This window comes from Silurus aristotelis (genome assembly GCF_946808225.1).
Source record: "Silurus aristotelis genome assembly, chromosome: 15".
NCBI classification, from domain to species: Eukaryota; Metazoa; Chordata; class Actinopteri; order Siluriformes; family Siluridae; genus Silurus; species Silurus aristotelis.
This window is the reverse complement of record NC_139588.1, coordinates 505,756-528,428: the sequence shown is the minus strand read 5'-3', so window position 1 is coordinate 528,428 and position 22,673 is coordinate 505,756. Positions and strand designations below refer to the sequence as shown.

General features: G+C 41.7%; 3 protein-coding genes and 1 pseudogene across 12 annotated transcripts in view; all 4 read left to right on the top strand.

Moving 5' to 3' along the window:
- The window catches only part of LOC310738056 (uncharacterized protein), a 491,148-nt gene that overhangs the window by 222,458 nt on the left and 246,017 nt on the right, over positions 1-22,673 (top strand). The gene's annotated exons all lie outside the window — the stretch shown is intronic.
- On the top strand, positions 16,720-17,346 carry LOC310738151 (histone H1-like; the record flags this gene model as incomplete). The annotated part of the gene is made up of 1 exon (XM_083563148.1): positions 16,720-17,346. One exon carries the CDS (start codon positions 16,720-16,722, stop codon positions 17,344-17,346), a length of 627 nt encoding a protein of 208 aa, XP_083419274.1.
- LOC310738205 (histone H2A) lies at positions 17,847-18,288 on the top strand (the record flags this gene model as incomplete). The annotated part of the gene is made up of 1 exon (XM_083563208.1): positions 17,847-18,288. The coding sequence occupies exon 1, from the start codon at positions 17,902-17,904 to the stop codon at positions 18,286-18,288; it is 387 nt and encodes a 128-aa protein (XP_083419334.1). The 5' UTR covers positions 17,847-17,901.
- Positions 18,782-19,211, top strand: LOC310738186 (histone H3.2 pseudogene; annotated as a pseudogene). The gene has a single exon. The product of its transcript is annotated as a histone H3.2 pseudogene (transcript).

Here is a 22,673-nt window from a genome sequence, read left to right as displayed (position 1 = left end):
TTGCATTCGGCTTACCTTTCAAAGAAGAGCAACAGAAGTCACACTCCCAGTATGTAAAGCACCTCAAATCCCACCTCGAGGAGAGCTACAGAATAGCTACAAGGAGTGCTGCCAAGGTGGCTGAAAAGAACAAAACAAGGTTTGATAAGCGTGTGACTCCTTCTGCTCTGGACATTGGAGACAGAGTACTTGTCAGGAACGTACGCATTCGTGGAAAGCACAAGCTTGCTGATAACTGCTGAGTAGCTGAGTCCACCGTCCATGTGGTAGTGAGGAAAGCTGGAGACCTCCTCGTTTATACAGTAAAATCAGAGACCGGAGAAGGCCCCTGGCGCACCTTGCATCGAGACCTCTTGCTCCCATGTGGGTTCCTCCATGTAACACCAGAAGAACAACCAAAACCACTCGAGCGCCGCAAGACACACCAGAACAATCGCAGTGACCCAAGAGAAGTTGATCAGTCCTCTGATGAGGACGATATCATGCTTGTTACCTGGTCCCAAAAAGAAGCGGTTCCAGAAGTAACCAGATATATTGTCTCGCGAGATGTTCCAAGACACCATGGTCCAAGTCATTCTAAAGAGAGTCTGACGACAAACTTCAACAAAATGATTGATGATGTTCCAGCTAATGAGAGTAGCCTACCCGATGTTGCTCCAGTCAACAGAGTAACACAGAACCCGAACACACCTGGAAATGAACTTGTGGAAAAAAAAGACCTACCTGGAAGTGAATCTGTGGAACGAGAGACAAACTTATCTGACAATGGTAACCTTGTAAAAGGCTTGGATGAGGACTGCCCTGAACAACTTCCAGTCCCCTCTGACATGCCAGAATGTGATGAGACAAATGTTCTTGAAAATGAAGGAGAAGAGGAGATTAATGAGACAGAGGAACAGGCTGATACTGATGACCTAGTCAGGAGATCCATGAGGAATCATCAGCCACCTAGGCGGCTGAACTACACTGAACTGGGAACCCCCTTAGTCACAGTGGTGAAGTCATTCTTTCAAGGAGACTGACCACTGTGTGGAACAACCTCATAAGTGAGAATGATGCATCAGCTTGTCCCCCTGTTTTGTTTCCTCCGGTGATAACTGTTTGAACATTGACATGCACAGGGACGTGCATAAGTTAGGAGGGGAGAGTGTAACCCACCTAAGGATACTGAAGTGACACACTCTACTCTGCCTGCGGGTGGCCCATACACCCCAGGTAATTCACCTAAAAACAAGCTTCTCCGGTGAAGAAGTTGCTAGAAAGCAAACAATTCAAATTGATTCAAATTGTTTTATGTTGCTCATAAAAGATTGCTAATCGCGCTAGCTGCATGCTAATTGTTAACAATCTATAAGTCCTATTTGGTTTGTCATGCTGGCTTAGCTAAGCTAGACACCACTGTAGCAGATCTTTAATAGTGTTTACACCGCTAAAGGTGCCTTTATACTGTTTTTTTACTTGTTGACTTAAAAGTTAATATACATGTATTTAAAATAAGGGTGATTTAGTTCATTTAATTGTGAATATACATGTTTGTGTATGTATATGTATATGAGGAGGAGAAGTTTCTTAGCTGTTAAAAAGAATGAAAATGGTAAAATGTGATGGTTAAAATGTTAAGATGCAAAAACAGGTTCAAAAAGTTAAAAAGGTTAATATCTGGTTTCATAAATATGTTTCTGAAATCCTATGATTTATTTTGTACTGTAAGATATAAATACATGATTGTTGTTCATTGGAACTGACTTATGTTATGTGGTGTGATGTGTGCCTATTCATTTGCACAATGATCAGAGTATTTATAATCTTTACAATTGGTTATATTTGATTTGATATTTGAATGGAGAAAAGTTGATTAGATTTGAACAAAAATGAGGCAATTGTAATTAATGCATTCTGTACTGTATGTATAGATTGTTTTTTTAGAAAGGGATAGACCATCTGAATCTGACCCTAGCGGTCAGTGGCGAGCCAACCCGCAGAAGTGAACGGATCAAAAGCCCGGTGTGGCCAGCCGTGGCATCTTTGGACCAGCATCATCCTGTGCCTTCATTTGTGAACAGATAAGAACATAGGTAGACCTACCCGGGTAGTGAAAAGAACATACTCTACGAAACACACACACACACACACACATCAACAACTTCTATGGACTCTTTCTTTATTTGAGTTTTTTATTTTGAGTTTGTTGTGCGCTGTGCACTCACGAAGCCTTTTTAGGTAGGCAGGGATTGTAAATAACTGCCAATTTATTTTGTATAATACTTTTATTTTTTTTTTAATAAAAAAAATAGCACTTTATTAAATAGCACTATGGAGGAGCAGGTGGAGAAGATGAGCATTACAGAGGAGCAGGTGGAGCAGATCAGCACTATGGAGGAGCAGGTGGAGAAGATCAGCACTATGGAGGAGCAGGTGGAGAAGATCAGCACTATGGAGGGACAAGGTAATTAAGACATCTTTAAAGTTAGTTAATTTTGTAAAGGCTTAAATTGTTTAAACCATGTGGTACCTTAAAATTGCTCAATGTCTAAGGTTTTCCCCATTGAGCTTTATGCAGGTCCGGGCTGCATGATATCTTTTTAGCGTCGGTGCTGCAATGTAATAATGCAGTAAGATAATTACACTTGATAAGATTTCTTAAAATAAGAAAACATACCTAGCCTTTAGAAAATAGCAAAGTGTTTAAAACAAGGATTAAAATACTTATTTGAAGCAGTATATTTAGTGTCATTTACTTAAAACTAGGTTGTTAATTTTTTTAATTTTTAAGAGTTTGCTTTTCTTAATTTGTGTGAAAAGATCTTAAGACCAGAGCTATTAAACAAGATGATTCTTCTTAATTTAGGATTTGTCATAAGGTAATCTGTCTTAAAATGAGTAAAGCATTTAAACTTAAAACACGGTTATATAAACTAAAATCAAGACCATGCATTCAGAGTCAAAAATGATTTATTCAAATGAAAACCTGCCTTCTTCCACAGAATAGTTACCATGCACAAAACAAAGCTTACTTTACTGCTTCTCAAAATACTGAACTTACTGTAACATAAAACAGTACATGTGTTGCCATTGCTGAACACGGAATCACAATCAACATGAGAATCTGACACTGTAATAAAACTACAAAACAACTTGTAACAGAGATGCCCAAGAAAAAAGAACAAAAAACATACAAGTCTTCTGTATAACCCCCCCCCCATAGATTTATGACATTACTTGTTGCTAGTGTAACGAAGGTCATAAGAACCGTATCAAAACCAAAAAAAGAAGAATTATACAAATGCACAATAATTTTAAATCATATTTTAAATATTTTATTTTAAGGTTTTGGGAATCAAATATTGCCAAAAGAAATTAGTAAATGTCACAAACCAGAAATATTTATGAGATTAAATAATTAAGAGTAGCTCCGCCCTTAATGATTGTTCTTCGTCATCATTGGTGTTGATCAGAGGGGGAGGAGCCTTGAACAGAAAAAAAGATGCATGCCATTAGCAGTACTAAAAAGGAAAAAAAAAACTAAATGAAAACCCAAGCTGATGACTTTGTGAAAGCGATTTCCCTTAGTTCATCTGGTATTATTTAATACCATTTCTCTTTCTTGGTGTTAGTTTTTTCCTTTTTTTTGTGCTAAGACAACCTTATTGAGTTATGGGTTGTGTATTGTTCAGTCTTTTGTGAAATCAGACATTTTAAAATCATACTGTGGATAATTCCTCTGAAATGTTTAAACATCTGAGTGAAGTGATAAATGAACAGTTGATTTGCTGCTTTAGTGTTCATGTAGATTGCCAATCGTATTAGTGTGGTGTGTGTAACATAGGTCATGTGGTGTTCTGCTAACCATGCAGTCTCATGCTCTGATATCAGCTATAGGCGGATTGAATGCTTACAGTTAAATTAAGCAATTATTCAGATAAAAGGAACAATTTAGTGTCAGTAAATGTGTTGATGCATTTTGAACATTATTACATTGAAAATTATAATTAGAAATATTAATGTGTGTAAATGGGAATTTACTGCAATAAATTATTTTCCTGCCTTGTCTTCGCATGGTTGTTTTTTGTTTTTTTTCCCTCCCTTTGTTTCCTCTTCCTAATTTGTTTGACATCTCTCTTTGATGCTGGATGAGGAGTTCTCGGAGCTCTGGAATTAGAATCGTTTCTACCATCAGCTAGGAGCTCAACATTGATGGAGACTGGTGAGCCCCTTGTTTCTTCTGAACCTGGATCATTTTCTGTTCTTCATCTGTGTGGTAGAACCATAAGTGCACCATTTTCCTTTCCTTTTATTCTCTCTTCCTGGATTTCCATGAACTTTTTTTGGAATGTGTTGCAGGTCTGAATGACAGGAAATGATGTATATTTACACATGACATGAAGTTGACCAAACAAAACATGAAATATTTTGTTTTCATATTGTCTGCAATGAAATACAAGTCAAAGTAAATTTAGAAATCACTACTTTCTTTTTTTATTTGCGTTTTCCATACTGTCCCAACTTTTTCTGATTTGGGGTTGTAGTTTTCAAGTTTTTCCATTGCGGGACGATTTTACAGTCTTTAAAACGATTTGCATGAAAACTGAATACATAGAATCTATCGAGTCTCGCCATAGATAAAACATTATCCCTGCTGTGGGCCATGTTTACTGCCTGGTCTTAGTATTCATGTTCCTCCAAATGTCACACAAATCAGAAGTTCTGATCAGCTGTACAGGTGTTTTTTGAGCGCTAATATGTGGTTTTATGTGATTCCTATCCAGTTTATCATCTTCAGTGCAATTAAAATCCCCACCTAGAAACAAAAAACCTTCTGAATTGATGTTTTTTAAAGTGGAGCTGATTTTGTTTAGAAAGAGGATTTTTTTCTGCCCCTTGGTAGGTGCATAAACATAACAAAAATTCATTTCTGTGTTTTCGAATTTTGCTTGTACTTTTAAAATGTGCCCTTTAACTATTTCTTCCATTTTGTAAGAGGTTGGTAGAAAGTGTTTTGAAAAGAGTATTGCTACTCCTCCACTAGTAGAGAACATCCAATCCACTTCAGTTTTATGATCCCTGTGTGATTCCTGAATAAACATGACATCAATCCGTTTCAGCTTTATAAACTCAAACAACACCATTCTTTTCTGACCAGCTCTAGCAGCATTTAGATTAAGAGTTCCTACTTTTACATACTGAGATCTCAAAACTCTGGGCTTCTAGTAGTTCCTAGAATAGCAAAGTCCACTAAAGGCGGTAGAGCATTTTCACATTTAGCTCCTAAACTCTGGAATAGTCTTCCTGACAGTGTTCGGGGTTCAGATACACTCTCCCAGTTTAAGTGCAGATTAAAAACATATCTTTTTAGCAAAGCCTACACATAACACACATCACACACATCACATCACAATCTTGTGCTCCAGAACATCTGATCACATGCACATTATCAACTTGTGCTGTTAATATCATGAACAGCAGCTACGCTAATTCCTCTCCACTGCTTCTCTTTCTCTCCCCATCCCGAGGCTTCCTGAGGTTTGGCCAGCTCCAGTCACGTCCCACCTCGTGAAGATTATGGACCTATGGATGATCATGGAGAAGTAGATGCCGAGTGTTTAAAGGCCCTGGCATGGAGAAGCTGATGCTGGATCTATGATGATCACAAATTGTTCTGTATTGTTGAAAGATTTATGACCAAACTTTTGATGTCACCCATATGAGGATGGGTTCCCCTTTGAGTCTGGTTCCTCTCAAGGTTTCTTCCTCATATCATCTAAGGGAGTTTTTCCTTGCCACTGTCGCCACGGCTGCTCATCAGGGACAAACGCACACCATTCACCTTCACTGTTGTTTTCTGTAAAGCTGCTTTGAGACAATGTCTGTTGTGAAAAGCGCTATACAAATAAACTTGACTTGACTTGACTTGACATACTTCATATTGGAAATAGAGAACAACATACCTATACAGTACAGTACAGTACAGTAGTGACACTGGGCGCCAGTTCTTCAGCTGCGTCAGGTCTCCCTTCTTTGGCAGCAGGCGCTTTTCTTTTAAACAGTTGTAGCTGCTAATTCCAGGTCTTTCTGAAGCTCTCCACAAGTGGTCCTTGTCTCTTGGACAACTCTTTTGATATTCTTTTTGCTCCTCTGTCTGAAATCTTGTGAGGAGCACCTGGTCATGGCTGCTTTATGGTGAGATGATGTTCTTTCTACTTCTGGATTATGATCCTAACAGTTCTCGCTGGAACATTCAGAAGTTTAGAAATCCTTCTGTAACCAATGCTAATAGTATGTTTTGCAACAATAAGGTTGTGAAGGTCTTGAGAGAGCTCTTCACTTTTACCCATCATGAGATGTTTCTTGTGTGACACCTTGGTAATGAGACATCTTTATACAGGCCATTAGTTGGGACTGAAGCAGCTGATATTGATTTTCACTGACACGGGGCAGGACTGCTTTCTAATTACTGATTGATTTCAGCTGGTGTCTCGGCTTCCATGCCTTTTTTCACCTGCCTTTCTTCATGTGTTCAACACTTTTCACCAGATGGAATAAAATTAAAGTAACGAGACTGTTTTTGAAAATGTAAGAAGTAGAAAGTACAGATATTTATGGGGGAAAAAAATAATGAGTAAAAGTCAAATGTTTTGTAAAAAATAAATAATGAAGTAAAAGACTGATTAAAATTACACTTAAATTGTACAAGAGTCTGTTATTATCAATATAATCATCTTTCTAATAATAATAATAATAATAATAATTATTATTATTATTATTATTATTATTATTATTATAATAATAATAATAATAATAATAATAATAATAATAATAATAATAATAAATCTAGTAATATATCTTGTAGGTTCCCTGGTGGTCTTTAGGCCATTAGGGTTGCACAAGCCTTAGTGCCGGTCCCAAGCCCGGATAAATGGGGAGGGTTGTGTTAGGAAGGACATCCAGTGTAAAAACATGTGCCAAATCAAACATGCGGATGATCCGCTGTGGCGCCCCCTAATGGGAGAAGCCGAAAGAAAGTTTTAGTAATGTATTTTGTATCTAACAATATTCTACATATATATAAAAAAAAAGGATAGCTATTATAAAATTTTAAATTATATAATAAAATAAAGAATATATAAAAGTAACAACAATTTTAATCATTTTATTATTTGCTTAATTAATCTTTATCATTACTGTACATTCTGCCCAACATTTAACATTCATTTGTGTATACAATGTATGTATATATATATATATATATATATATATATATATATATATATATATATATATATATATATAAATATATATATATATATATATGTGTATATGTATATATATATATATATATATATATATATATATATATATATATATATATATATATATATATATATATATATATATATTTTATATATAGTAGACTGTTTATTCAGCTTGCTACTCCTTAATGCCATAATCTTGTGATCTGTAACCTTTCATTTCTGCACATTTTCTTAATTACTGTACACCTCTATATTTATTCACTGTACTTCTGAATGTCCACACATCTCTGCACTCAAATAGCCTTTATATTTATTCACTGTATATACTTTCATATATACCACTTGCTGTAAATATGCTAGATAGTTATCTGCACTGTAAATATGCTAGATGTTTATCTGCACTTTTGCACGACTGCTAAGTTTTGCACTTCTGGTAGATGCCAAACTGCATTTCGTTGCTGTGTATCTATCTATCTATCATGCTACCTATGTTGTGCTACTATGGCTCTAATTCGAATCATGTTGTGCTGGTAGGTCCCTGATGTGAATCACAGTTAGCATTAGAGCTATAGTAGCAGTACAGTGTTTCATATTAGGGCCCTAGAGGCACAACATATATTAACTTAGAGCCATAGTTGGCCCACATGATTAGTATTGGAGTCATATCGGCGTTACATAATTAGCATTAGAGCTACAGTGGCACATCAGTGTTTTACATCAGGGCCAGGACAGCACAGCATGAATTGAATTTGAGCCACAGTAGCGGAACAGTGTTTCCCACTAGGGCCATGGCAGCACGCCATAATTTGAATTAGAGCCATAGTAGCACAACATAATTTGAATTAGAGTCATAGTTGGCTAACATCATTTTAATTAGAGTCACATCAGCACTACATAATTAGCATTAGAGCTACTGTAGCACAACAGTGTTTGACATCAAGGCCCTAGCAGCACAACATATTTTAAATTGGAACTACAGTAGCACGCCATCATTTGACCTAGAGCCATAGTTGGCCAAAATAATTTGAATTAGAATTATAGTAGCGCAACAGAATTTGCATTAGAGCTATAGTTGAAGAACATTGATCCACATCAGAGCCATAGCAGCACAACATACTTCCATTCAGAGGCATAGTAGCACAACAGAATCTGAATTAGGGCTATAGTAAAACAACCTAATTTGAATTTGGGCCATGGCCGCACGACATAATTTCTATTACTGCCATAGTGGCACAACATCTTTTGAATTAGAGTCATAGTAAGACTACATAGTTAGCTTTAGAGCTGTAGTAGTACAACAGTGTTTCACATTAAGGCCATAGCAGCACAACTTAATTTGAGTTTGGCTTAGTGCAGCACAAAGGTAGGGTTAGGATTACCACTTTTCAATTGAGGGTTAGAGCGGCCTGAATGGAACAGGGTTAGGGTTGGTACTGTTCGAATTAGGGGTAAAGCAGCCTGAGTGACATGGAATTAGGGTTAGGGTTGGCACTGTTCGAATTAGGGTTAGTGCAGCCTGAATGACATGGAGTTAGGGTTGGGGTTGCACTCTTCGAATTAGGGTTAGCGCCGCCTGAGTGACATGGAGTTAGGGTTATGGTTAGGGTTGGCACTATTCGAATTAGGGTTAGCGCAGCCTGAGTGACCTGGAGTTAGGGGTGGCACTGTTCAAATTAGGGTTAGCGCAGCCTGAGTGACATGGAGTTAGGGTTAGGGTTGGCACTGTTCGAATTAGGGTTAGCGCAGCCTGAGTGACATGGAGTTAGGGTTAGGGTTGGCACTGTTTGAATTAGGATTAGCGCAGCCTGAGTGACATGGAGTTAGGGTTAGGGTTGGCACTGTTCGAATTAGGGTTAGCGCAGCCTGAGTGACATGGAGTTAGGGTTAGGGTTGGCACTGTTCGAATTAGGGTTAGCGCAGCCTGAGTGACATGGAGTTAGGGTTAGGGTTGGCACTGTTCGAATTAGGGTTAGCGCAGCCTGAGTGACATGGAGTTAGGGTTAGGGTTGGCACTGTTCGAATTAGGGTTAGCGCAGCCTGAGTGACATGGAGTTAGGGTTAGGGTTGGCACTGTTCGAATTAGGGTTAGCGCAGCCTGAGTGACATGGAGTTAGAGTTAGGGTTGGCACTGTTCGAATTAGGGTTAGCGCAGCCTGAGTGACATGGAGTTAGGGTTAGGGTTGGCACTGTTCGAATTAGGGTTAGCGCAGCCTGAGTGACATGGAGTTAGGGTTAGGGTTGGCACTGTTCTAATTAGGGTTAGCGCAGCCTGAGTGACATGGAGTTAGGGTTAGGGTTGGCACTGTTCGAATTAGGGTTAGCGCAGCCTGAATGATCTGGAGTTAGGGTTAGGGTTGGCACTGTTCGAATTAGGGTTAGCACAGCCTGAGTGACATGGAGTTAGGGTTAGCACTGTTCGAATTAGGGTTGTTCTGCTACTATAGCTCTAATGCTAACTATGTTGTGCTACTATGGCTATAATACAAATTATGTTGTGCTGCTAGGGCCCTGATGTGAAACACAGTTAGCATTAGAGCTATATTTGCAGTACAGTGTTTCACATCAGGGCCCTAGTAGCACAACATAACTCGAGTTAGAGTCATAGTAGCACAACATTGTTCTGCTACTATAGCTCTAATGCTAACTATGACTCTAACTCAAGTTATGTTGTGCTGCTAGGTCCCTGATGTTTCACACCAGGGCCCTGTAGCCCTGTAGCCACATCAGGGCTAGGGTCCCTCGCAGCACACCATAATTTAAATGAGAGGCATAGTAGCACACTGTACTTTTAATTAGAGTCATATCAGCACTACATAATTAGCATTAGAGCTACAGTAGCACAACAGTGTTTTACATCAGGGCCAGGACAGCACAACATTATTTGAAATTGGGCCACAGTAGCGGAACAGTGTTTCCCACTAGGGCCATAGCAGCAAAACAAAATTGAAATTAGAGCCATAGTTGGCCAACATAATTTGACTCAGAGCCATAGTTGGCCCACATAAATTGACTTAGAGTCATAGCAGCACTACACAATTAGCATTAGAGCTATAGTAGCAGCACAGTGTTTCACATCAGGGCCCTAGAGGCACAACATATATTAACTTAGAGCCATAGTTGGCCCACATGATTTGTATTGGAGTCATATCGGCATTACATAATTAGCATTAGGGCTATAGTAGCAGCACAGTGTTTTACATCAGGGCCCTAGAGGCACAACATATTTCAAATTAGAGCCATGGTAGCACAACGTAATTTGAATTAGAGTCATAGTTGGCCAACATAAGTTGAATTATAGTTATAGCAGCACTACATAATTAGCATTAGAGCTATAGTAGCAGTACAGTGTTTAACATCAGGGCCCTAGCAGCACAACATAATTTGTATTAGACCCATATTAGCACAACATAGTTAGCATTAGAGCTATAGTAGTAGAACAATGTTCATAGAACATGCTACTATGACTCTAACTCAAGGTATGTTGTGCTGTTAGGGCCCTGATGTGAAACACAGTTAGCATTAGAGCTATAGTAGCAGTATAGTGTTTTACACCAGTGCCCTGTAGCCACATCAGGGCTGGGGTCCCTAGCAGCACACCATAATTTGAATGAGAGCCATTGTAGCACAACGTACTTTGAATTAGAGCCATATCAGTACTACATAATTCTCATTAGAGCTACATTGGCGGAACAGTGTTTCCCACTAGGGCCATAACAGCACAACATGATTTGAATTAGAGCCATGGTAGCAGAGCATAATTTGACTTAGAGCCATCGTTGGCCAAGATCATTTGGATTAGAGTCAGAGTAGCACATCATAGTTAGCACTAGAGCTGTAGTAGCAGCACAGTGTTCCACATCAGGGCCCTAGTAGCACAACACAATTTGAATTAAAGTCATAGTAGCACAACATTGTTCTGCTACTGTAGCTCTAATGCTACCTATGTTGTGCTGCTAGGGCCCTGACGAGAAACACAGTTAGCATTAGAGCTACAGTAGCAGCACAGTGTTTCACATCAGGGCCCTAGCAGCACAACATAATTTCAATTAGAGCAATAGTAGCACAACATAGTTAGCGTTAGAGCTATAGTAGCAAACCAATGTTGTGCTACTATGACTCTAACTCAAGTTATGTTGTGCTGCTAGGGCCCTGATGTGAAACACAGTTAGCATTAGAGCTATAGTAGCAGTATAGTGTTTCACACCAGGGCCCTGTAGCTACATCAGGGCTGGGGTCCCTAGCAGCACACCATAATTTGAATGAGAGCCATAGTAGCACAACGTACTTTGAATTAGAGCCATATCAGTACTACATATTTTTTATTAGAGCTACATTGGCGGAACAGTGTTTCCCACTAGGGCCATAACAGCACAACATAAATTGAATTTGGGCCACAGTAGCGGAACAGTGTTTCCCACTAGGGCCATAACAGCACAGTTGGCCAAGATCATTTGGATTAAAGTCATAGTAGCACGACATAATTAGCACTAGAGCTGTAGTAGCAGCTCAGTGTTCCACATCAGGGCCCTAGCAGCACAACACAATTTGAATTAAAGTCATAGTAGCACAACATTGTTCTGCTACTGTAGTTCTAATGCTACCTATGTTTTGCTACTATGGCTCTGATTCAAATTATGTTGTGCTGCTAGGGCTCTGATGTGAAACACAGTTAGCATTAGAGCTACAGTAGCAGCACAGTGTTTCACATCAGGGCCCTAGCAGCACAACATAATTTTAATTAGACCCATAGTTGGCCCACTTAAATTAACAGAGTCATAGCAGCACTACATAATTAGCTAAAGAGCTATAGTAGCAGCACAGTGTTTCACATCAGGGCCGTAGAGGCACAACATATATTAACTTAGAGCCATAGTTGGCCCACATGATTTGTATTGGAGTCATATCGGCGTTACATAATTAGCATCAGAGCTACAGTGGCACATCAGTGTTTAACATCAGGGCCAGGACAGCACAGCATAAATTGATTTTGGGCCACAGTAGCGGAACAGTGTTTCCCACTAGGGCCATAGCAGCCGCCATTATTTGAATTAGAGCCATAGTAGCACAACATAATTTGAATTAGAGTCATAGTTGGCTAACATAATTTTAATTAGAGTCACATCAGCACTACATAATTAGCATTAGAGCTACTGTAGCACAACAGTGTTTGACATCAAGGCCCTAGCAGCACAACATATTTTAAATTGGAACTACAGTAGCACACCATCATTTGACCTAGAGCCATAGTTGGCCAAAATAATCTGAATTAGAATCAAAGTAGCGCAACTGAATTAGCATTAGAGCTATAGTTGAAGAACATTGATCCACATCAGGGCCATAGCAGCACAACATACTTCCATTCAGAGGCATAGTAGCACAACAGAATCTAAATTAGGGCTATAGTAAAACAACATAATTTGAATTTGGGCCATGGCCGCACGACATAATTTCTATTACTGCCCTAGTGGCACAACATCTTTTGAATTGAAGTCATAGTAAGACTACATAGTTAGCTTTAGAGCTGTAGTAGTACAACAGTGTTTCACATTAAGGCCATAGCAGAACAACTTAATTTGAGTTTGGCTTAGTGCAGCACAAAGGTATTCAGCGTTAGGGTTACCACTTTTCAATTGAGGGTTAGAGCGGCCTGAATGGAACAGGGTAAGGGTTAGTGCTGTTCGAATTAGGGTTAAAGCAGCCTGAGTGACATGGTATTAGGGTTAGGGTTGGCACTGTTCGAATTACGGTTAGTGCAGCCTGACCTGATTGGAATTAGGGTTAGAGTTAGCACTGTTTGAATTAGGCTTAGGGCAGCCTGAGTGACATGGAATTAGGGTTAGGGTTGGCACTGTTCGAATTAGGGTTAGGGCAGCCTGAGTGACATGGAATTAGGGTTAGGGTTGGCACTGTTCGAATTAGGGTTGGCGCAGCCTGAGTGACATGGAGTTAGGGTTAGGGTTGGGACTGTTCGAATTAGGGTTAGCGCAGCCCGAGTGACATGGAGTTAGGGTTAGGGTTGGCATTGTCCGAATTACGGTTAGCGCAGCCTGAGTGACATGGAGTTGGGGTTAGGGTTAGGGTTGGCACTGTTCGAATTAGGGTTAGCGCAGCCTCAGTGACATGGAGTTAGGTTTAGGGTTAGGGTTGGCACTGTTCGAATTAGGGTTAGCGCAGCCTGAATGACATGGAGTTAGGGTTAGGGTTGGGGTTGGCACTGTTCGAATTAGGGTTAGCGCAGCCTGAGTGACATGGAGTTAGGGTTAGCACTGTTCGAATTAGGGTTGTTCTGCTACTATAGCTCTAATGCTAACTATGTTGTGCTACTATGGCTATAATACAAATTATGTTGTGCTGCTAGGGCCCTGATGTGAAACACAGTTAGCATTAGCGCTATAGTAGCATTACAGTGTTTCACATCAGGGCCCTAGTAGCACAACATAACTCGAGTTAGAGTCATAGTAGCACAACATTGTTCTGCTACTATAGCTCTAATGCTAACTTTGACTCTAACTCAAGTTATGTTGTGCTGCTAGGTCCCTGATGTTTCACACCAGGGCCCTGTAGCCCCATAGCCACATCAGGGCTAGGGTCCCTCGCAGCACACCATAATTTGAAAGAGAGGCATAGTAGCACACTGTACATTGTATTAGAGTCATATCAGCACTACATATTTAGCATTAGAGCTACAGTAGCACAACAGTGTTTTACATCAGGGCCAGGACAGCACAACATTATTTGAAATTGGGCCACAGTAGCGGAACAGTGTTTCCCACTAGGGCCATAGCAGCAAAACAAAATTGAAATTAGAGCCATAGTTGGCCAACATAATTTGACTCAGAGCCATAGTTGGCACACATAAATTGACTTAGAGTCATAGCAGCACTACACAATTAGCATTAGGGCTATAGTAGCAGCACATTGTTTTACTTCGGGGTCCTAGAGGCACAACATATTTCAAATTAGAGCCATGGTAGCACAACGTAATTTGAATTAGAGTCATAGTTGGCCAACATAAGTTGAATTATAGTTATAGCAGCACTACATAATTAGCATTAGAGCTATAGTAGCAGTACAGTGTTTCACATCAGGGCCCTAGCAGCATAACATAATTTGTATTAGAGCCATAGTAGCACAACATAGTTAGCATTAGAGCTACAGTAGTAGAACAATGTTGTGCTACTATGACTTTAATTCAAATTGTGTTGTGCTACTAGGGCCAACCCATAGTTGGCCCACATGATTTGTATTGGAGTCATATCAGCATTACATAGTTAGCATTAGAGCTACAGTGGCACATCAGTGTTTAACATCAGGGCCAGGACAGCACAGCATGAATTGAATTTGGGCCAAAGTAGCGGAACAGTGTTTCCCACTAGGGCCATAACAGCACAACATGATTTGAATTAGAGCCATAGTAGCAGAGCATCATTTGACTTAGAGCCATATTTGGCCAAGATCATTTGGATTATAGTCATAGTAGCACAACATAATTAGCACTAGAGCTGTAGTGGCAGCACAGTGTTTCACATCAGGGCCCTATCAGCACAACCGAATTTGAATTAAAGTCATAGTAGCACAACATTGTTCTGCTACTATGGCTATAATGCTACCTATGTTGTGCTGGTAGGTCCGTGATGTGAATCACAGTTAGCATTAGAGCTATAGTAGCAGTACAGTGTTTCATATTAGGGCCCTAGAGGCACAACATATATTAACTTAGACCCATAGTTGGCCCACATGATTAGTATTGGAGTCATATCGGCGTTACATAATTAGCATTAGAGCTACAGTGGCACATCAGTGTTTTACATCAGGGCCAGGACAGCACAGCATGAATTGAATTTGAGCCACAGTAGCAGAACAGTGTTTCCCACTAGGGCCATAGCAGCACAACATTATTTGAATTAGAGCCATAGTAGCACAACATAATTCGAATTAGAGTCATAGTTGGCTAACATAATTTTAATTAGAGTCACATCAGCACTACATTATTAGCATTAGAGCTACTGTAGCACAAAAGTGTTTGACATCAAGGCCCTAGCAGCACAACATATTTTAAATTGGAACTACAGTAGCACGCCATCATTTGACTTAGAGCCATAGTTGGCCAAAAAAATTTGAATTAGAATCATAGTAGCGCAACTGAATTAGCATTAGAGCTATAGTTGAAGAACATTGATCCACATCAGGGCCAGCGCAGCACAACATACTTCTATTCAGAGGCATAGTAGCACAACAGAATCTGAATTAGGGCTATAGTAAAACAACATAATTTGAATTTGGGCCATGGCCGCACGACATAATTTATATTACTGCCATAGTGGCACAACATCTTTTGAATTGGAGTCATAGTAAGACTACATAGTTAGCTTTAGAGCTGTAGTAGTACAACAGTGTTTCACATTAAGGCCATAGCAGAACAACTTAATTTGAGTTTGGCTTAGTGCAGCACAAAGGTAGGGTTAGGATTACCACTTTTCAATTGAGGGTTAGAGCGGCCTGAATGGAACAGGGTAAGGGTTAGTGCTGTTCGAATTAGGGTTAGCGCAGCCTGAAAGACATGGAGTTAGGGTTAGGGTTGGCACTGCTCTAATTAGGGTTAGCGCAGCCTTGAGTGACATGGAGTTAGGGTTAGGGTTGCCACTGTTCGAATTAGGGTTAGCGCAGCCTGAATGACATAGAGTTAGGGTTGGCGCAGCCTGAATGACATGGAGTTAGTGTAAGGGTTGGCACTGTTCGAGTTAAGGTTAGCACAGCCTGACCTGATTGGAATTAGGGTTAAGCGGGCAACGAGGCACACCTGTCGGCCTGGGACTACTAGAGCACGGGGCCATGCACGAGGCGTGCCATGCCTAGTGGCGAAGACCAGACGATGACAAAGACATAGGGAGTCCGGCTGCGGGAGGCACACGGGGAGTTTGCACACCTGCTCCATACACTAACACGTGCTTCACACAGCCCACAAGAGCCAGCGTTCCCAATACTACGCACAGCATTCACACACTGCCAATGCGTCAGACACATTGACAAGGCTCGCCGTTCACGTGAAACACACGCTGTTCCGCCGACATGGATGTAACTCAACCCTTTTTACACTGCACTCTGCACAAAATGCGCCGAGCGCCGGCTCGAGCGCCAGGCGCGCGGTGCACTTCCGTGCAAAACGCGAGCGACCACTGCTCTCTATTCGGCCATGACGGGCCTCGCGGAACACTTGCAAGCCCGTACGCGCGAAATGTGTGCATAATAGCGCGGGATCTTGTCTTCGGCGTCTTATTTACGACGAGAAACGCTGCGAGAAAACACACTCGCGAGCGTGTCGCGGAAGCGGCGGCTGCCCGGTTGAGTCTACAACGTTCTCATGCTCGGTTTTAAGACCGGCCCACCAGCAGAGGGGCGGGAGGTTTCTGTGTGTTACACAGCGTATACAGAGTCTGACTCGCACTGAGATACTACAGATACTAGAGAGATGGCAGAAGTTGCTCCCGCGCCCGCCGCCGCGCCGGCTAAAGCGCCAAAAAAGAAAGCAGCGTCGAGGGCCAAGAAAGCCGGCCCCAGCGTCGGCGAGCTCATCGTCAAAGCGGTTTCCTCGTCCAAGGAGAGGAGCGGTGTGTCGCTCGCCGCCCTGAAGAAAGCCTTGGCCGCCGGCGGATACGACGTGGAGAAGAACAACTCCCGCGTCAAGCTCGCTGTCAAGGGTCTCGTGTTGAAGGGAACTCTTCTACAGACCAAAGGGACCGGCGCGTCTGGCTCTTTCAAGCTAAACAAGAAGCAGACCGAAGCCAAGAAGCCCGCAAAGAAGACCGCAACTAAGGCGAAGAAGCCCGTCGCTGTTAAGGCGAAGAAACCCGCCGCGGCGAAGAAGCCCAAGAAGGTGGCGGCCAAGAAACCTGTTGCCGCCGCCAAGAAGTCCCCGAAGAAGGCAAAGAAGCCCGCAGCGGCTGCTAAAAAAGCCACCAAGAGCCCGAAGAAAGCGAAAAAGCCGGCAACTCCTAAAAAAGCAGCCAAGAGCCCCAAGAAAGCAAAGACCGTGAAGCCCAAAGCGGCGAAGCCCAAGGCTGCAAAGGCGAAAAAGACAGCGCCCAAGAAGAAGTAAACATGTTTGTTTATTTCATGTCTACCTTAACTAAACGGCTCTTTTAAGAGCCACCTATATTTTCCCCCAAAGAGCAACATTTTGAATCCTCCCATGATGAAAGTGAAAGCGAATACAAGATAGGGATTTATGACATATGGATACGCAAACTATGTAGTAGTTATAGAGATGCTTATGATTATATGATATATGTGTCGTTGTACACATTTCACATGAATGTTGTTTCCTGATACCTGTGTCTCCCATGAGCGCGCGCTCAATCCTCAGTCACACACACACACACACACACACACACACACACACACAGAGACTATTAGGGAAGGGGAGGTGTGTGTGTGTGTGTGTGTGTGTGTGTGTGTGCGGGGGGGGGGGGGGGGGGGGTTGTTAGGCTAAAGCTGAATGAGTGTCACCATTTGTGCATTTGTGATTGGATGTTGATCACATGGTGTTCTAAGCCAATGAGAGAGTGGCTGTGTTGCCTATATCACTGAGTTTTCAGCGCGAAGCGTTCACTATTATCGACTTGTTCCTTGAACAAATCTGATCTACAGCAAAATGAGTGGAAGAGGCAAAACCGGTGGCAAAGCCAGGGCCAAGGCCAAGACTCGCTCATCCAGGGCAGGACTGCAGTTTCCTGTAGGCCGTGTGCACAGGCTTCTGCGTAAAGGCAACTACGCTGAGCGCGTCGGTGCCGGCGCTCCCGTTTACCTGGCGGCTGTGCTGGAGTATCTGACCGCTGAGATTCTGGAGTTGGCTGGTAACGCTGCCCGTGATAACAAGAAGACTCGTATCATTCCCCGACACTTGCAACTCGCCGTGCGTAACGATGAGGAGCTGAACAAACTGCTCGGCGGAGTGACCATCGCTCAGGGTGGTGTGCTGCCTAATATTCAGGCTGTACTTCTGCCTAAGAAGACTGAGAAGGCTGTCAAGACCAAGTAAAGACGTCCAATGCTGTGTTTGTCAGTACCCAAAGGCTCTTTTAAGAGCCACCCACTTTGACTCAAAAAGTGCAAGTTTGTTACTTTGTGTATATAATTGTATTCATTCTAGAAAGTTGCACCCAAGAGAATCACATTTAATAAAACCCATTGGAATAGTCTAATAATCATGCCATTCTCATTAGTGACTTAGAAGCATAAATATAACGAAGTATTTTTAATTTTTTTCCAAATTGCGACGGCCGTCTTTGTGTAACTATAGAACAGAGGAAAACAGTGCTGTGCAAGAGAGCCGAGGGAGGGAGGGAAGGAGGGTGGGGTGGGGTGTTCAAACTGTGGCGCTGACTAGGTCTAAGCCAATAATCGTCGAGTGACGTATAGCGATCGATCCAATGCAAGACGAGAGGTTTCGAGACGCCCAATGAACGCGAGGCGTCGTTCAGGCTTAAAAAGCCAGCGTTTGCTAGCGCTTTTCATTCTGTTTTTCTTCCGCGAAGTGCACAGCTCAACGCTATGGCAAGAACTAAGCAGACTGCCCGTAAATCCACTGGTGGCAAGGCGCCCAGGAAGCAGCTCGCCACCAAGGCTGCTCGCAAGAGCGCTCCGGCTACCGGCGGCGTGAAGAAGCCTCACCGTTACAGGCCCGGCACCGTGGCTTTGAGAGAGATCCGTCGCTATCAGAAGTCTACTGAGCTGCTCATCCGCAAGCTGCCCTTCCAGCGCCTGGTGAGAGAAATTGCTCAAGACTTCAAGACTGACTTGCGTTTCCAGAGCTCCGCTGTAATGGCTTTGCAGGAGGCGAGCGAGGCATACTTGGTCGGCCTGTTCGAGGACACCAACCTGTGCGCCATCCACGCCAAGAGAGTGACCATCATGCCCAAGGACATTCAGCTGGCCCGCCGTATTCGCGGAAAGCGCGCTTAAACAATAACTCTGTCCAGTATACACAAAGGCTCTTTTAAGAGCCACCTCATTGTCTCAGTAAAACGAGCAAGTTTATACCGTGGTTGTTTTAAACAAATGATTTTATATATATATATAACTAGTTCTTAGATTGGAGTGCTTCGGCAAACCTTTGATTTTGTGGCTCTGTCGCTGAGCATTTTGTGTATTTTATTATAGATTATTTTAATACTTGGCGACAGTAATAATATTAATAATAATAATAAATGCAAAAAGAAGGTCGCTTGCTGTTCTGCACGGAGCGTGACTGCCATCTTGTGGCCAAAGTGTCACCTCCCATTCTCGTGTTATCGTTTGTATTCTAAGGGAGACAAAAAAACAAACAAAACAATAAATTGCATTCATCATAGTATTAATTCTCTCACATATAACTTTAGTATGCTGACTACGATTCTGACCATTTAAACATGTTTTTATGCGTTAGGAACAATTTGACATAACATGAATCTAAAGCACTGTATGTATGTTCTCTTTCGTTGTCGTGCATATACGTCCAAACCTGACCACACACACACACACACACACATGTATATGTGTATATGTATTTGTGTGGGAAAATGTGCAATACCAAGAGCAACACAATGAAATGAATGAATAGTGGCCCTCTCCAAGTACTCATGGACACTAGTGTAATTTTATATTATATTTTAGATTAGATTTATTGTTGACTTTATTGTCATTGTGCAAGATACATGTACAGAGCTAAGAGAATGCATTTAGCATCTGCTCAGAGGTTCGTTAGATAGATAGAAATATATATCTGTATATACATGAATGTGGCAGGATGTACAGTAAGGTATATACAGATACACAAATATAATAGTAGTGCAGATGGAAGTGAGGCACAATATGTGTAGAGAATGCGGAGTATACAAAAAACAATATGTAACATTTACATATACAGTGCTTATACAGTGATCTAACGGTGTAGTGTAGAGTTCAGTGTGGTGATGGTGGATGGAAATAAAGCTGTCCCTGATCCTGCTGGTTCTGGTGCGTATGTTTCTGTATCTGGATCTTGATGGATGGAGGTTAAACAGTTTGTGACTGGGATGTGAAGGGTCCTTGATGATCTTGTGAGCTCTGCACAGACAACTGCTGCGCCCTTTGTTCTGTAACCACTAGTTCAACGGTAAAAGACCTGGGAGTTATTTTAGACAGCAACTTATCTTTTAAAAATCACATCAATCAAGTTACAAAAACAGCCTTCTTTCACCTTAGAAATATTTCTAAGTTAAGAAACATGTCTATATCCGATGCAGAGAAGCTCGTCCATGCGTTTATGACCTCCAGAATAGACTACTGTAATGCATTACTAGGTGGATGTCCTGCGTCATTAATAAACAAGCTTCAGTTAGTTCAGAATGCAGCAGCAAGAGTTTTTACTAGGTCAAGAAAATACGATCATATAACCCCAATCTTATCGTCCCTACATTGGCTTCCTGTTAAGTTTCGAATAGACTACAAACTACTGCTACTCACTTATAAAGCACTAAATGGTTTGGCTCCCATGTATCTATCCAGTCTCTTAACACGCTACAATCCGTCACGCTCCCTGAGATCTCAAAACTCTGGGCTTCTAGTAGTTCCTAGAATAGCAAAGTCCACTAAAGGCGGTAGAGCATTTTCACATTTAGCTCCTAAACTCTGGAATTAGTCTTCCTGACAGTGTTCGGGGTTCAGACACACTCTCCCAGTTTAAGTGTAGATTAAAAACATATCTTTTTAGCAAAGCCTACACATAACACACATCACATATCATAAGTTTGTGCTCCAGAATACATGAGCACATGCACATTATCAATTTGTGCTGTTAATATCATGAACAGCAGCTACGCTAATTCCTTTCCACTGCTTCTCTCTCTCTCCCCATCCCGAGGCATCCTGAGGTTTGGCCAGCTCCAGTCACGTCCCACCTCGTGAAGATTATGGACCTACGGATGACCATGGAGAAGTAGATGCCGAGTGTTTAAAGGCCCTGGCATGGAGAAGCTGATGCTGGATCTATGATGATCACAAATTGTTCTGTATTGTTGAAAGATTTATGACCAAACTCTTGATGTCACCCATATGAGGATGGGTTCCCCTTTGAGTCTGGTTCCTCTCAAGGTTTCTTCCTCATATCATCTAAGGGAGTTTTTCCTTGCCACTGTCGCCACGGCTTGCTCATCAGGGACAAACGCACACCATTCACCTTCACTGTTGTTTTCTGTAAAGCTGCTTTGATACAATGTCTGTTGTGAAAAGCGCTATACAAATAAACTAGACTTGACTAGACCTTTCCAGACAGTGTTTCTTGTGAATGTTCTCCAAGATGGGGAGCTGATTGCCAATGATTCATTGGGAGATTTTTATTTTCCATTTTATTTTATAGGGCCTGGAGCAGTGCAGTTGCTGTACCACACAGAAATGGTACAGCTGAAGAAGTTCTCCAGTATCCTGTAGCACAGACAGGACTTTTAAAGTGTCCTCAGCAATCACAGGCGTTGTTGAGACAAGTCAAGAGGTCAGGTCAAGAAGCTTTTATTGTCATTTCAACCATATATAGCTGACGCAGTACACAGTGAAATGAGACAACGGACCCTTTGCATCCCAGCCCTGATGCTACATTAAACAACAATTCCAGAAACAGAACACACAGGGCTGGTAAGTGTCCTTGCCACATAAAGTGCATGTGTGCAACCTGGTGCAAACAGTGCAAAGACAACACAAGACAGTGCAAGACAACACAAGTCAGTGCAGGACAATCCATAAAACACATAATAGCTCCGCCAGTGAACCTGTTGTGACAAGACAAATTGAACAAAATTGAAGAGTAGCAAAAATGTAAAGAAAAAGAAAAAGTGTTCTGCAAAGGAGCAATATAGCAGCAGTTCAGAAAGGATGTGCAAGAAACGCATTTAAAAAGGTTCTGGTATTGAAGTGATGTAATATGAGTGGTACTAAAGTCATGGGTGTGCGAAGTAGAGAGAAGAGTTCAGTGACCAGGTGAGATCCTCGAAGATAAGGCCTTAAAGTAACTTGAGGCTGAATTCACACTCCACATCATCTCTGTTGGTGTGAATTACTAGGCGCTGGATCTCCTCCCTGAAAGCCGTCTCATCTTTACCTCTGATCAGGCCTACCATTCGTGGTGTCATCAGCAAACTTGATGATGCTTTCTAAGGCTTAGGCAGGTAAGCACTCATTAGTGGAAAAGTGAATATAAGTAAGGGTACAATACGCATCCCTGAGTGTGGGACTGGAGGAGGTGAAGGTGTTCAAGCAAGTCCAGGGTCCAGTTACAGAGATGTGTGCTGATGCCAAGCTGTTGACAGGGCTAACTGTAGTATAAGCTGAGCTAAATTCAACAAACAACCTGCTGAAATGAGAGACACACACATGTTAATCTAATGTGACATTATTGACTCTCACTCTGTTTCT